The 16556-nt window shown below is 40.3% G+C and overlaps 1 protein-coding gene across 5 annotated transcripts in view; it reads left to right on the top strand.

The window, feature by feature from the left end:
* Positions 1-13947, top strand: part of LOC129235410 (uncharacterized) — a 63702-nt gene extending 49755 nt beyond the window's left edge. For all 5 annotated transcript variants that reach the window (XM_054869237.1, XM_054869233.1, XM_054869236.1 and 2 more), the window contains exons 4-7: positions 12222-12459; positions 12534-12745; positions 12813-12918; positions 13052-13947. In XM_054869237.1, the coding sequence (XP_054725212.1) occupies positions 12222-12459; positions 12534-12745; positions 12813-12918; positions 13052-13164 (669 nt within the window). In that variant the 3' untranslated portion in view covers positions 13165-13947. The remainder of the gene's footprint in view (positions 1-12221; positions 12460-12533; positions 12746-12812; positions 12919-13051) is intronic.
* Positions 13948-16556: the final 2609 nt, after the last annotated feature.

Below are 16556 nucleotides of genomic sequence, written 5' to 3'. Positions count from 1 at the left end.
AGATTCGAACATAAATCGACTTGAAATAAGTAATTAAATAGCATGTCGCAGTCGAACAAAATTGGATTAGAAATTATTAGAACTACCCAAACAAAACTCTGAAAGAATTGTCCATTTAGCCGGCATTTAATTCAGATATTTGTCCAACTTGTCAGAAAATGCCTGGCAGTTTTGCTAGCTGGGAATATAAGTTTTCATTGAAAAGTATTCGTTGTTAACGAAACTCAATGCCTTGCTCGCTACTCCACTATGTTTCCTTCCTCATAGCCTAGACAGACGGCTATGTGAAATGCATTAACAAGTTCGAAATAACATTAACTTTTTTGATATTTCGGACCAGTTTGAGAAATTGTAATTTACGATTTTCTATAAAATAAATAATTACTTTTCATAATCATAATACCCGTATTTGTTCCTGCAGTCCATCCTTTACTGACAAAACCGTCCAATAAGCGAATCAGATAATTACTAACCAGCGTAACAACCGTCTATCGTACTACAATTTTAATCAGAATTAACTGCGCCGGTATCTTGATTAAAGCCGTCGTCTGTCTAGGCTATAAAAGAGAATTCGCTCCATTTCGTACTTGTTATCTAAATTTTAGAATTTTAAATTGAAAATTTTTCAAATGGAAAGAAAAGAATTTGTAAAAACGTTGTTCTTTGTTCAAAATTAGATTTATTCATCAACGTAATTCACATCAAGAACAACGCAATCATTCCAGCGCCCATCTAACATTTCAATACGACTTTTGTAGAATCTCTTGCCTCAAAATAGCCCTGAGTTTCAGAGACAACCTTTTCGTTCCAGCGTAATTTCTTGTCATGCTTAGATCTGCGAACAGCTAAGGGTCACTGGGAGCCAAATCTGGCGCATATGTTGGATGTGGCAGCAATTCGAAGATAAATTCATGTAATTTCGCCATTGTTCAAAATCATCAACACGTTCTTGTGTTTGGTCCTAGTGAGCGAACGTCGCACCCACTTTGAGCAGAGCTTTCTCATAGCCAAATACTCAAATGCAAGGCCAACACGTTCTTCTGATATCTTTACGATGTCAACTAACTCATGCAACTTAACTTTTCGACCATTCAAAACGATTTTCTTGATTTTTTAATGTTTTCTGGTGTAACCGCCTCATTCGGACGTCATCGATGACTCTACGACCCCGTTTGTAACCCTCGTTTTATGGTTGTTTCTGATGGAGCGGAGTCTCTATAACACTTTTTAAGGCCATTGTTTCGCTTGAGCTGTACATTTTCCCATCAAGAAGCAATGCAAACTTAAAACCAGAAATTCTTTTTGATCCACTTTTTGTTTTGAAAATAACAGAAGTAGCGTCACTCTTAGCTGAGTAACTCACGAATTACTGAATAGAATACCATGAAATTATAACAGCTGCCTTTTTTTGTCGTGATAACGTCTTATAATTCGATATAGCCGGCTGCTCGCACGAAAAAATGTGTCGTTATCTTGCTCTATCGTCGTTATCTTGCTCATTCGTCGTTACCTTGCTTGAACTGCAAGCGAGAGCTTGGAACGAACGACAAAGAGCACAATCGGCCCCCGCATTCGGCAACGTTCGACATCTGGCTCTCTCCTACTTGAGTGAGCATATATATGTATGTATATGCGCATATGTATATAAATTCACATATTTGTATTTGCATATGCCTTCTTCCTGTGTGCATGGTTATGAACCATTTCTCTGTTGAGAATAGGACGATGATAGGAAAATTAGGAAATGAAAAGGGGGTGTTTCGAGTATAATGTGTCTTGAAAACGGCAAATCGATGATGGTTCCTCTTAGTGTTGTTGACTTATTTACGTCTGATGCACAATCGAAATGGAACATATCTTTCATGAATTTGATAAATGTTTCGTCATTTTTCACGTTTGTGTAAATGTAACTTGAACTCATTGCTAAGGAGCCTAGAGGGGAGAGGACAACACGTCGTAGCATATGCGGACGATGTTGCCATGGTAGTAAGAGGGAAATTCCCCAATACACTTAGAGAAGTCATGCAAGATTTACTAAACATGGTTGAAAACTGGTCAAAAGCAAATGGGCTAAGCGTCAACCCCAATAAAACTGAACTCATCCTATTTACCAGGAAACATAAAATTCCAAATATAGCTCCTCCGACTCTAGGTGGAACGGGACTGTCATTTAGTGATGAGGCCCGCTACTTAGGTCTAATACTAGACCGAAAGCTAACTTGGAAGGCAAATGTCGAAGATAGAGTAAAAAGGGCGACAATAGCACTATACTCTTGTAAACAGCTGATAGGACTAAGTTGGGGTCTCTCCCCATCTATCGTATACTGGCTTTACACGGCAATTTTCAGACCAATCCTAACATACGGCATATTAGTATGCTGGTCAGCTTTAGATAAATTGTACATTAAAAGAACCATGGCACACGTACAAAGAATGGCCAGTCTTTGCATCTGCGGGGCCCTCAGAACCACACCCACAGATGCACTAAATATCATGCTTAACATTTTACCAATAGAGCTGTACGGTAAGCAAACAGCTGCCAAAGCAACTCTCAGACTAAGAAAAATCGGCCTACCCAGAACGTACCAAAGAGGACACTCCTCAATTTTAGAACAATTCCCCTGCATTCCCAGCACAACGGATTTCTGTAGGACCAAGGACATCAATTTTAATAAATCCTTTGTCACAGTATTTCCTTCCAAAGAGGAATGGGATAACGGGCTCATTGTTAAGATAAAGGACTTAAACATCTACACAGATGGCTCAAGACTGGACAACAAAGTAGGAGGAGGGGTCTACTCCGACAAACTCGGAGTATGCCAATCATTTCGCTTACCTGATCATTGCAGTGTATTTCAGGCGGAAGTCACTGCCATAAAAGAGGGACTTAAAGAAATAAAAACGAGAGTATTATCCACAAATGAAGTCTTCATTTACTCGGACAGTCAAGCAGCAATAAAAGCGCTGGAATCAAAAACGCACTCGTCAAAAACAGTTCTAGAATGTTATAAACTACTAGATGACGTATCTAAGTGCTACAAGGTGCACCTTATCTGGGTACCAGGCCACAGGAACATCGCAGGAAATTGTAAGGCGGATGAACTTGCAAGAACCGGTACAACGCTCGATCTCGAACCGGATAAGGCGCTGATACCAATGCCCATAGCCACTTGTAAATTACTTATAGACAGGGAAACCATCAAAAAGGTAAATACCATCTGGCAAAACCTCACAACATGCGAACTAAGCAGACAGACATGGCCGAACTGGAACAGCGGTCGATCGAAGATATTGCTAAGATTCAACAGAGAATCTATAAGAAAAATGATAGGTGTTTTAACTGGTCATTGTTTAATAGGCAGCCACGCTAGAAGGTTAGGACTCCCTTACTTCGATTTCTGTAGAAGCTGTCTTAATACAGAAGAAGAGGAAACAGTCAGACACCTTTTATGTGAGTGGGAAAGCCTAGCTATGAGAAGCCTGCGCACTCTCGATACAGCATTTCTAACCGATGTAGCAGATATAGCCCATCTAAAACTAACGAGGCTCTGCTCGTTTATTAAAGCAACCGGATGGTTTGAAAAGGAACACGTAGAGTAAGGATAAGCTCCAGTGGTATCAGAATGGACCTGCCGAAAGTCTAAGTGTGTCTTACGACAACCACCCTACCTACCTACTTGATCAATTCCATTGCGATCCCATTTACCTCCTTCTCTATATCCATACAAATTCTCTATCAAACAAATAAAATAAAAATTTTGTTTTGAAAATTGCAACCATTCATCAGTATTTTCTTATGACGTTGTCACGTTATACTATCGTCAGTAACCCGAATTTACAGACAACCTCTTTTTTTGTTAGTACTAACTGAATGCAATAAAACTATGGCCATCAATGTGTTAGACCCGGGACTTTTCAGGCCATATTATATTCCTAAAGTACTCACGAAACTGATTCGTATGAAAAAGTGGCAAACTCGTACCTTCACTCCTTAAAGAACTTTCGAACGAATTTGTCGTTCTTTTGATTTGTCTGATACAATTTTCATCTGCTGATATTTGCTATTTGTTGCTTTAAAAATCTAATATTGCAATCGGAGTATGCTCCAGATAATCGTTTACTTATTTGGTATAAACGAATTCAAAATTAAGCAGTTATAATCAAAAATCAAATGCAGACGCTCGCATGCTACACAAATCAGCTTTTATTGCTTCCCATCTACATTTTTGTATTATTACACATAAAATACTTAGCACGTTTAAATATTTATTGAAACCATAGGAATATCTGCAACTTTATCCAAAGCCATTACAATTTCTGCCCACGCGTATTTCCGATGAATGTAGAAACTCAAATATGCTTTTGTACCATTGTATCTTAAGGATCATCACGAGTTGAACATGTTTTGACTGCTACTGCTTTTTATTGGGCAATAAATTACGTCTACATTCTTTATGACATGTACACGATTTCTTTTCATATTCACTTATCTGCGAGGCTTTCATATTAATAATAATAAACGATTTTCCGTGAGTTTGCCTAAGTAGAATATATTGAGGGTTAAGTGTTTTGTTCTCACTGTATGAGTCTTTCTTAGGACTGACTATGACTACTATGAGGTCGACACAGGGCGTAGATATGCGCAATACAGTGGGTTATTCCAACCCCATAGCCTCTACTAAGCCAAGACCGTTAGTGCGTGATGAAGAATCACATCCTGCGCGAGGTAACCCTGCTACTTAACTCAGTAAGATCCCTTGCTGTCGGATGATAAATAAAGTGATTAATGCGTTAAAACAGAACACTACGGATCTAGACTTAAATTGTTGATAACGGTTCCTCTTCAACAGTGGCTCCCTTGAAGAGTTTTAATAGGGCAAAAAAAAAAAAATGGAAATGAGTTCAAACAAGGACTGTTCCTAACGGGGTACCTACACTTGTGGCAATCCTTCCCCTGGATCTCCAGCGGCTTGGGCATCGGATGTACAGGCCCAAAACTCATTCACCACCAAGACGACCAGGGCTGAAAATCAGGGCCCTGGAGGAAGTAAGCTACTGGTTGAGGATGACACCTATTGGACGGTGCATCCTCGTCAGGCTCTATACGTAGCTTTATAGAGAGCCTGTTACTGGGCGAAAATCAGTTCGGCTTAGTGGAACCAGCGAAAGCAATGGGGATGCAGGTGACCCCTGCAAACCCTTTAGCTGATCCTAGGGAGGCTGCGCTAGCTCATTTACGTCTCAGTGCTCTGACGCTTTCCTTTGCGGACGGAAGTAATGTAGTTAATTTGGATGCAAATCCCAAAAGTACCACTGCACTAACGGCTACAAAGAAAGCGTCTGATTCGGAAGGCAATTTAGAGGACGCAGATGTGGTTATGACGCAGGTAACCCCTGCCTGTCATCTCACCACGACTGAGAAAACCAAATTGGTTGTTCTGGCACCAGTTTCGGCGACTGTTGGGGCTGTGGTTAATCAGAGTTCACGCTCAGAAAGTACCAGCGCACCAATGGCCATGGAACAGATGCCAGCTTCAGGGGAAAATCTGTCTAATAGACAGAAGAAGCGGCAAAGGCAGAGGAACGCGAAGAAGGCGGGAGAAACAGTAGGTATGACTGCGGCTAACGTAGCTATGCCAACTGCCACTCGAGCCGGAGTTGCGGCTCATCTGTCTTCGTCCACTCCTGTAGCCGAATCTGGCAAGAGGAACAGATCTGATGATGACCCATCTGATCTGGCCACCTTGACAGATGAAGCGACGGTGAGCGCACCAGTTGGCACGAGGAAGAAGAAAAGGAGGAAGGGTAATAAACCGGAATCCGTAGTAAGCGACCTTAGACAACAGGTTGTAGTGACTGCAGGAGGAGCCTCTTGCAGCAATCAAGTACCTGGTAGTAGTACCAACGAATCCAGTGGAACGAATGCCGCAGGGGCTAAGAGCGCAGTAGCGAGCGCAAAACCAGGTCCACCTAGTGATCCACTATTGTCCGTTGGAGGTAACTATGCTGCGCAAGCAGCCAGCGGAATGATGGTGGAGATCTGTGGCGATTAGCATATCCAATTGTCCCAAAAACAATTGGATTTTGTCGACGGTCAAGTCTGGGAGGCGATAGGGAAGTCGAAAGACGTACCTAGATTCGAGCGAATGAGAGTTGATCAAGGTATATTGAAGGTGCAATGCTCAAACACTCAATCGCTCGAATGGCTTACCAAAACAGTGGCTGCGATGTCAGCGTTTGAAGGATGTAAGTTTTTCATTCGGCAAACGAACAAAATTCAAAAACAGGAGGGTGAGCAAGCTGATCCCTGGGCCTCCAAGGGAGCCGCATGCGATCATCTCTAGGCTCCATGCCCTGAACGAGGGACTTGATACGAAGCACTGGATATCATACCACTACACCAGAGCGGGGACGGATCCTAAATATGGAAACTGTCCCCATTTGGTTCTTGGTGTGTTTCCAGAATCGTTGAAGGTCATACGGTCGAGGTATGGAATGCGCCTATATTTGAATCTGGGACGGATACTAGTTACTGTCCTCAACTCAGATATAGGAAAAGTGTAAGGTTGGAATTATGGCTGTCCTTATGACATCAAACATTTCATTTACGCAAATTACTTGCAGCATAGCATATCGGCCACGGCTCTTTTATGCCGTAGTCAAGCGAAACTGCACACAAATCCTCACATAATATTAATTCAAGAAACGTGGGTGGCTAATGTACAAATACGGGGCTTGGGAGATATAAAGTGGGGGTCTATCCTTCATAAAGAGGGAGAGGTCCGTCCGCGTACGTGTATTATTATGCCAAAAGTGGTTGATTGCACTTTGTTAAGACAATTCTGTTGTCAAGACTTAGTTGCAGTTAAAATAAAGTATCGATTAGAGGGGAAAGAAGTAGAGACAATTGTCGCCTCGGCCTATTTTCCTAGCGACTCCATTCTCCCTCCCCCTACGAGGGAGTTTAAGGAAGTTGTAAGATATGCTGAATCCATGGAATTAGGTCTAATTGTGGGATGTGACGCAAATTCACAGATCACTCTCTGGAGTAGCACAAAATGTAACTTCAGGGGGCATAAACTCATGGACTTCATTCTGTCATCTCGCTTGGTCATACAGAACGTTGGCACCAGTCCGACTTTTGTGACCAGCAGAAGGCAGGAAGTGGTTCATATGACATTATCTAACGATAAAGATCATATCACTGGTAGGAAAGTACTCGATAAAGATTTCATGTCGGACCACCGCTATATAGAGTTCAGGCTTGCGGCCGAGACAATCTCGACCCCAGCAGGAATCCTCGAAAAGTGGATTGGACACTATATGAGGATCTCACTAAAGAGGAAATCCGTGATGTTCCCAAACTCCGTACAATAACTGGTATTAAAGAAGCCACAAAACTCATTGGGGCGAACCTTGATAGAGTGTTATAACAAGGTGTGCCCGGAACGTAGGAGAAGAGAGGATAAGACAGTCCCTTGGAGGAACGCCGAACTCTCGAATCTCCGGAAAACTTCCACGAAACTTCTTAACAGAGCTCTTAAAACTCAGTTTGAACAAGATTGGACTGCCTACCGAAAGCTGAGGAAGGAATATAAAAAGAAAATTAGATCATCTAAATTGGACTCTTATAGAATCTTCTGCAGTGAACAGGAGGAACGGAAGAGTTCAGTGAGGTTATGCAAAGCCCTCCAAAGAGACCGGACGACTAGGCTAGACTCACTGCTCAAACCAGATGGTACTTATACGGACTCAAAATCAGAAGTGTATGATGTTCTCCTTTCAACACATTTCCCTGGCTCCAGGAATGTTGTTGGTCAAAGCTCTATCGATCAATCTGATCATGTCAATATAATTACCAGCAGACGTGATTGGTTTATTGCATCCAGGATAGTTAACGAGGAAACGATAAGGTTCGCCTTCTCGCCAATCGAAAACTTTAAGTCCCCACGACCCGATGGCATTTATCCAATCATGCTCAAGCGAGGCGGAGAACAACTATTAAAGGTTTTGAAAATAATCTTTACGGCATGTCTTGCGCACGCTTATGTTCCACAACTGTGGCGTTTGGTGAAAGTTGTATTTGTCCCAAAGCCAGGTAAGGACAGCTACGCTTTACCAAAAAGTTTCAGTCCTATAAGTCCGACATCGTTTATGCTTAAGGGTCCGGAACGTATGGTGGAGAAGCACATTAGGGCGAGGGTTCTAAGTCGAAACCCTCTCAACGTCAGACAACATGCTTATCAAAGTGGGGAATCTTGCGAATCGGCTCTGCGCGAGTGCGTTAGCATAATCGAAAAAGGGCTGGAAAAAAGAGAGTACACTCTGGACGTGTTTGTGGACATTGAAGGAGCTTTCGACAATGCTACCTTTCACTCTATGTGCTCATCTATCAGAAGTCATGGAGTAGAAGAAATCATTGTCAGATGGATCCACTCTATGCTATCCAAAAGACTGCTTACCATGGATGGAGAAAGCGATGAAGGAGTCAGAGTTGAGGTTAAGAAGGGTTGCCCACAAGGTGGTGTACTCTCTCCCCTTCTCTGGTGCTTCGTGGTGGACTCTCTTCTTAATGATCTTCAGGAAATTGGACACATCCAAGCCTATGCAGACGATGTGTGCATATTTTTCTCAGGACGATCACTTAAAGCTATATGCAATAAAAAGCAGATAGCTCTAAATAAGATTGAGTATTGGTGCGAATTGCATGGTCTTTCGGTGAATCCTACAAAAAGTATATTACCTTAGTGCTTTTCACAAGGAAACGCTATATGGAAGGCCTGTTACTACCCACATTGAGAGGGGTAACACTGCAACTGTCTTCTGAGGTTAAATTTCTAGGAGTAATCCTAGATAGTAAACTTACCTGGAAGAAACACGTCGAGCAGAAGGTCTCTCGAACACTAAAAGTCTTCTGGCAGTGTAAGAGAACCTTTGGCAAGACATGGGGTCTAAGACCGGCGATAGTACACTGGCGGTACATCACCCTGATTAGACCCATTATTAAATACGCCTCTGTAGTATGGTGGAAAGCCACAATGGTTAATTCCAGAGTAAAACCCCTAAACAGGCTACAGAGAAGTGTGTGCTTGGGTATCACAGGTGCCATGAGCACAACATCTGGGGATGCCCTTAATGCCATTCTGAACTTGCAACCTCTGAATCTTCAAATTCGAAAGGAAGCAATGAAGGCGGCGTACAGGCTCAAGTTAAACGGAGTCTGGGGAAATGAAGTAAGCACTGGCCACTGTCAGATATACCACCAGTTGTCGGAGCGGTGCACACTGTTCTCGATGCCGGTCGACAATCGGGGGCCTGTCGTTAGCTTCGATAGGAAGTATGATGTTTTAATTCCAGATAGAGATCAATGGTTAAGTCCAGAGAACCTATTAACGGGATACCAGCACACTTTCTACACCGAAGGATCCAAAAGCAGCGATGGAAGCGGATCTAGATGGTACTTAGACGAAGACACTAAGTACTCCTATGCCACAGGCCAGATGGCCACAGTATTCCTTACGGAAGTCTATGCCATCTTGAATGTGGCGTACTGGCTAATTGAGAAAAACTGGCGGGGCAACAGTATTGGAATTTTTAGTGACAGTCAAGCTGCACTGAAAGCCCTTGCTAACCTATGCTGCTCTTCGAAGTTGGTCGGTGAATGTAAGACAAAACTGAACAGTGTTGCAAAACACAACAAAGTTAGTCTTATTTGGGTACCTGGACATTGTGGTATTGCAGGGAACGAGTTGGCTGATGAATTGGCAAATGAAGGCTATTAAAGTATGCCAATAGGCCCTGAACCCTTTCTAGGTGTCAGTTCCGCATCGATTCAACTATGGATTGACGACTTCATGAGGTCTACTCACAGAGGTCGTTGGTCTGAGTTGAACTCGTGCAGAGTAGCCAAGTGCTTTGTGAAAGAACCAAACAGGAAAACAGCGACCTTCCTCCTAAAACTCAGAAGGAAGGACCTGAGAGTACTGGTGGGTGTAATAACAGGGCACGACTACGACTACGTGGAACATTTTAGGTATGGATCTTGGCTTACATGTCCATAAAATACAGTTCGTGCAAGAATCGTTTACGTTTTGCTCAAAAGTCTCATATAAATTTATTGGAAAAAGTTTTCAAAAATTGAACAATGGACCTGTAACTCGTAGCCGCGATAGCCATATGCGTGCAGAAAAAAAAATGCCAGGAAATTTTCTACCAGATTATAATAAAAGAGAAATCATGCCAACAATATTTTTTTTGGAATTCGATAAATGTTTTTATGGAGGTGACGCGGCGGCAAACCGACTTTCAACTAAATGATGCCTGCTTAAAATGATTTGACTTGGACTAAACTGAGCTCAAAGTCGACTAAACTTTTTAATGAGTGCAAGTTTAAATCAAAAACAGTAAGCTCAGGTTTCTAATGCAAATGTCTTTTGGAATATAAGTTGTAAATAATCTAAGAAAGAAGTTTATCAGTGAAAGGAGTAATATTGTATTCAACGCAGTTGTTGCTTTCTTTATAATCGAGCATTAAATTCTTCGCTTTGCACTCTGCCTTCGTTAGAGTGTTTAAAATATCGATGTACAGTTATTTATATTCCTTTTTGCGTTTGATTAAAATGCAAGTACTGAAATAAAACGAAAAATCAGGAAATATACAGAGCTGAGCACTCGAAGCGAGTTTACGGGATTGAGTAGTTAAGTGAAAATGTAAAAGTTTCGTTTGCATTGGCTAACTGTTTCAATGGCATTTTACCAGCTGTCAACTTTCAACCTGACGTCAAGTAGTTTTCGACTGCGTGCATGCCATTTGAGAGGATATTGTGCAGACGCATTTATCGCTTAGTGAGAGTGGCTGGAAATGAAGAAGATAGATTATTCAAAATAGCAGAGAAATAAAATCATTTGTATAATCTCCGGAAGATGCAGGCATCATGAAAACAGCAAGCAACTACCGTCAACTTTAACTTTGCTGCAAACAATTTTTGTTATCATATTTACAATGACCTTCCGAAAAATGTCAACAAAATTAGTGATAAAAACTCGCTGTGATTTTCGCTTGCACTGTACTAAGCGGACTTACCTTCCAATAGTACAGTAAATTCAATATTTTCAGACAAAAGACGTCTTATTAAGCCGCTGAAGAGTGAAAAGATTAGCGGCTGAAATCGCTAGCGCCATTAATTCAACGCAGGGAGCCCTTTACTAGACATTTATCCCACAACACCTCGTACATATGTAATGAAATATTTAAAATGGATGCTCGATTTGCTGGTTAAAATGCTAACAGCCGGCAGACGAGATTCAGCAGCAGTTTAAAAACTCAATGTAAATAAATAACGTCGACCTGCCGATGTCACGATAAGACTTTCCCAAAATCCAATCAAGATAAACATCATTTAATCAGAAGCATAGCGCTTACCTTTTCGGCTTAATGACGGATAAACAGCAACGGAACTTTAAGAGGAGTAGACGAACTGTATTAAACCACTAACGGATAATATATTTTATTCATTTGGTTTCGGTGTCAGCGCTGGAGCTGCTGCTAGCCACGGTAGTTATGCATCCTGCGACAGAGGGACCGCTGAATACAACAACACTAACCGTAATCAGACAGCAGCATAAATAGCAGACATTTCATATGTACATACACAAAGGCAATGGCGAAGCAAAACAACAAAAATAAAAAATAAAAATGAAGAGAACAAACAGTAAAGGAAAAATGCAAAATAAATTGTTGATATGCAAATCGGCACATCTGATACTGGGACGACACAAAACTTTGGTGAAATGAACATTTTTGCATTTCACAGCCGGAAAAACACTTTCGCATCCGCGCAGTACAAAACGCTCACGCACACAAGCACACGTTCCAATTACGTTTGTTTGCAGATAGTGTGGGTGTGCGGAGTGCGGAGCGTGGGGGCCATTCTGATAAGAAAGCCGACACACGCACAGCACTCACACCAGTGCCCATAAAAATAACGGCCACACCTAGGGTGCAAAGTAATATACATATTTGAGAAAAGCATTGTGCGGAAATAAGATTTCACTTGAAATAAATTTAATGCAACATCAGTTAGTTTTGACACACCTGCCTTCGAGAGTGAATTAATTTTCCATTGTGTGTGTAAACATTTTCCCTAAACTCTAATTTATTTATGCATATTCGCCTCTTTGATGAAAACCCCGATATTTTCTGCCGTTTCACTATTTCACAGATACATCACATGTTGAACAAGCCAATTTCGTGGGTGCGGCTTCGTGATGGCCACATACTCTCCGTGGACCAAGCGACTTTCATTGCCGACCAGCGCTTTCAGGCCATATTCCAAGGCGAGGACGAGTACACCTGGTCGCTGCAGATCAAATATGTGCAGGACACCGATGAAGGCTGGTACGAGTGCCAAGTGTCCACTGAACCAAAAATGAGTGCAAAAATTTATTTAGGCGTAGTTGGTAAATGCCAGAAGACGCAATACATATTTAAGTTTGTTGATAATAATTCCTTTATTTGCTCAATTTTTCCACAGTACCACACACCGAGCTGATTGGTGATCAGAACCGTTTCGTGAAAGCAGGTAGTAAGGTGGCACTGCACTGCATAGTTCGGGACACACTTGACCCGCCAACCTACATCATTTGGTTCCGAGGCAAGACACAAATCGCGAATGACAATAAAATGGGCTGGTACACAGAAATCGACCGCACGATCTTCGGTAATGCGGACAGCAACCGTAATACGGTATGGAATACTAGAGTGCATCACAATTTTCAATAGCTAATAACATGAGATGAATTTTTTGTAACAGATTGGCTCGCTAATAATACCTTTTGTGAAGAAAAAGGATTCGGGTAACTACACTTGTCAGCCGTCTAATAGTGCGCCCGTTTCGGTGGATCTGCACGTGCTGAGCGGTAGGTATTAAGGAGTAACCAACAATCAAACAAGAAAACAAGATCCCATCTGTTTTTATTTCACTGCCAAAGTAACTAGCTAGCAGCTCTTTCATTACTTTCTGTTTTCTTTCTACTTTCGTATCTTTTATAGGGGAGTATTCTGCCTCGGCAATAATGTCGGCGGGAAGCACCTACAGGGTGAGCGGAAGTTCTCTTTGCTGTCTGCTGCTGCTGCTGGTGATGCTCGTCGTGCCGAAGACGTGACTGCGTCGTATTTTAACGTAAGTCGACGAAGTGACATTAGCTCCGCCGTTCATTTTATGTTTGCATTGCCAAGCCCTTTTCGTTGTGAACAAAGACATCTAGACTAAGTTAAGTAAATGGACTTGGAAACGCTACTTGTATATTAAATAATTAAGTATTGTTAATATTACTGACAAAGACAAAGAGAAAGAGAAAAGAGCATTTGGATATGGCAAACAACGAGGCCCAAGTCAGACGAGAGTGTGCACGGACGTAATCACAAGGACAAGCACTTTAATTATAAGATGAGATGAACAATTAATGTAATAATTCCACACCATAACTTAAGTGACTTTTTTATTAACGTAATGAAACGTACAACTGAAATACAGATAACGGAAAGTGCGAAAACAAAGTTGTGAAACATCAATAAGTAGGATATCAGCAAAAGTTATTTAGTAGCAGCCGATTAGTTATTCATTACAGTAGCAAGATAATTATGGCGGTTAAGTCAAATTGGTGGAACCAGAAGTTGAAATAATTACGAGAATTGAAACAAATAGCAAAAATTGTCAACTACTTTCAGCACTGCATAATCGAATATTGTAAATATTAAATAAATTTTACCTTAATAATAACAAAATACTGCATAAGAGATTATATAAACGCATTCGATTGAAGTGAACACTTAGTATTTAATACAAATACAACACACAGGCGAGTATATTTGCAGGGCATGCCAAGCTACTCGTTGCTGAAAATGAAATCTATAATAAAATGCAATAAAGACAATTCAAATTATAAGAGCTCCGTCTTTTCTCAGTTATAAGTAAGTGTGTGTACATTTCATTAGCACAGATACTCTGCTTGCATAAACATTGTTTGGCCACATGCCTTCGATGACGGGTAAGTACTGTTTGAATTGGGCAAAGCTGCTGCCATTGCCAGATTACCATAAAAGTTGTATACCTCATTAATCGAAAATCATTTACCCCATGAATTTTACTGCTTGCTCGTTGTTGTCTCAGTGGCGACACTTTGGGCCATCGCTGGTGTGCTGTCGCGCCACAACGGCTCTTAATCGCTATGATATGCTGCAATCATGCCACTGACGATATCCAACTCGCGAGTAATGACTCCAAGAAAGATTAAAATTCACTCGTTTGTGAAAAGTTTAGTTTTTCTTCTCTTTTATCAAAGTAAATTCTGGCATCAAATAAAATTCTCTGAAGCTGTGTTTGTGCTTTTTGTGAGCCAATTTGGCTGTGCTAGACTATTTATTAACAAATAGTTTTATTTGTCCATTTTTATTATTATTATACTAGCAAACACGCCCCGCTTCGCTGGGCAGATTAAAATAAAATAGATATGGTTTAGAAAAGAAAAGATATGGTTTTCATATTATTTATTTCTTTATTCAAGCGCTTTGGCATAAACAATATTTTTTGTTTTTCTATTTGTTTTTGAGTAAATATAAAATATAAATTGAAAATCAGGAAAAAAGATTTTTTTTAAATTTCAAATCAACGCAAATGAATAACTAAGAAACAATCGTCTTTTTTCCTGATCGTCCATGAATTTTTCGTTTCAATTTATATGCTTTATTAAGCATTGGAGCTTTTTTAACCATTATCCATTTATATTTTTCAAAACAAAAACGAAAAAAATTTTTTTTTCCACGAACACATAATTTCATTTGATTCGGATTTCAGATTAAATTCTCAAATTTCGTAAAAAATTATTCACTGTTCCAAAATCCACTCCAAAAAAATTCACAAAAAAATTCAAAAAAGTTTTTACACTTTGCACTTACGTCTTCTCCTTTTGGCATCCAAATCAGAAAGAAATATTGACACATTGTAACTCACACTGTCAATTTGACAGTTCAGTTCCGCCCCAAGCGTTAAAAAAGTAAACGACATTATGGCGGGTTCAAAAGAACGCCGTACGCGTTGCCGGTGCTCCGAATTACAACCAAACTTTACGAAACCCATTTTCAATACTTACTTAACAATGTGTATAAGTTTGGTTTAATTCGGTGCAAAGACACGGCGGGTCCACGTTTTGGTATATATTTCGAGACCCTAGTCATCAATAGGTATGAAAATTACCCCGTATTAAAGCACTTATCAACAGTTTTCATTTGATACCCATATTATACATACACAACCAAAGGTTACCCAGGTCCACGTTTTGACCTATATCTCGAGACCCCAGTCACGGAGCGGCATGAAAAATACTCTGAACTAAAGCATTCACCAACAGCTTCCTTTATTGTACATACACATCCGAAGGTTACCCGGGTCCACGTTTTGACCTATATCTCGAACCCTATCCACCAATAGGTATCCAAACTATACGGAAACCATCTTCAATTACTTCTTAACAATGTGTGTAAGTTTGGTTTAATTCGGTGCAAAGACACGGCCGGTTAGCGAACACACACAAAAAGTTGACTTTATTTTATATATAAGACTAGCGGACCCTCTGCCTGCTTCGCTAGGCATATCAAAATTAGAAATCAATAATGAACAATCGATTTAAATTCACTCTATGTGTATTTATTCTTTTTTTACAATATAAAATTAATGTTAATTTTAAACTTAAACTAACGCAAAGCCTTTTCGTAAACTACATTTTTTGTTTTGCCTTGAGTTGTGGTATATATAAACAGAACTGATGGCTTTCCTACACGTGAACATGATACATATAATTGTCCGTGGGAGAAGCCTGGATATTCTTAGTCAATTCCGCATAATTCCAGCGATTGTCCTTGTGCTTTGTTTATTATCATTGCAAATGCAAGACTTATTGGAAATTGCAATCTTTTGCAGTCAAAAGCTAAATCTGGTGTAATCAGCGGAATACGCGGAATCAATACGTCTTCACCTTTGAATTTTCCTTTAAAATTGTTGCTTCAATAAGATTATTCATAATCTTTTTGACTGCTAATCTTGTTCCGTTACGCAATCGTGGGTGATTTAAATTTCTAAGTAAAATAATTGGTGCACCAACTTTCAATTGTAAGCAATGAGCCGGCAGTCCAGGTAAATCCAAGGAATTTAAAAATTCTGTTGGATAATTTACAGCATCATCTTGATTTATAACTGTATCAATTAATTTAAATGTTACAATCTCACCAGGCACATAATTTAAAATTTTCGCATTCAATTGACCAACATCCTTATTTTTCGCAGCCAGTATGCTCTTTCAGCTAACCAATTGTGATTTTGATAATTTTGCGCAATATTTGGAAAAACACTGGAAACTAATTCTTGTTTTGTGTGTGCGAAATTACAAAAATTATCTGGCAAAGTGATTAAGCCAGTAGCAGCATCAATAGGAATTTGTCCATTTCTTATCTTCAGAATTTGTCTTGAAAATTCGTCAGCCGATGCATAATTTTGCAAATA

This window comes from Anastrepha obliqua, chromosome 1 (genome assembly GCF_027943255.1).
Source record: "Anastrepha obliqua isolate idAnaObli1 chromosome 1, idAnaObli1_1.0, whole genome shotgun sequence".
Lineage (NCBI taxonomy): Eukaryota > Metazoa > Arthropoda > Insecta > Diptera > Tephritidae > Anastrepha > Anastrepha obliqua.
Note: the sequence above shows the minus strand (reverse complement) of the source record. Positions and strands in the feature narration are given on the sequence as shown.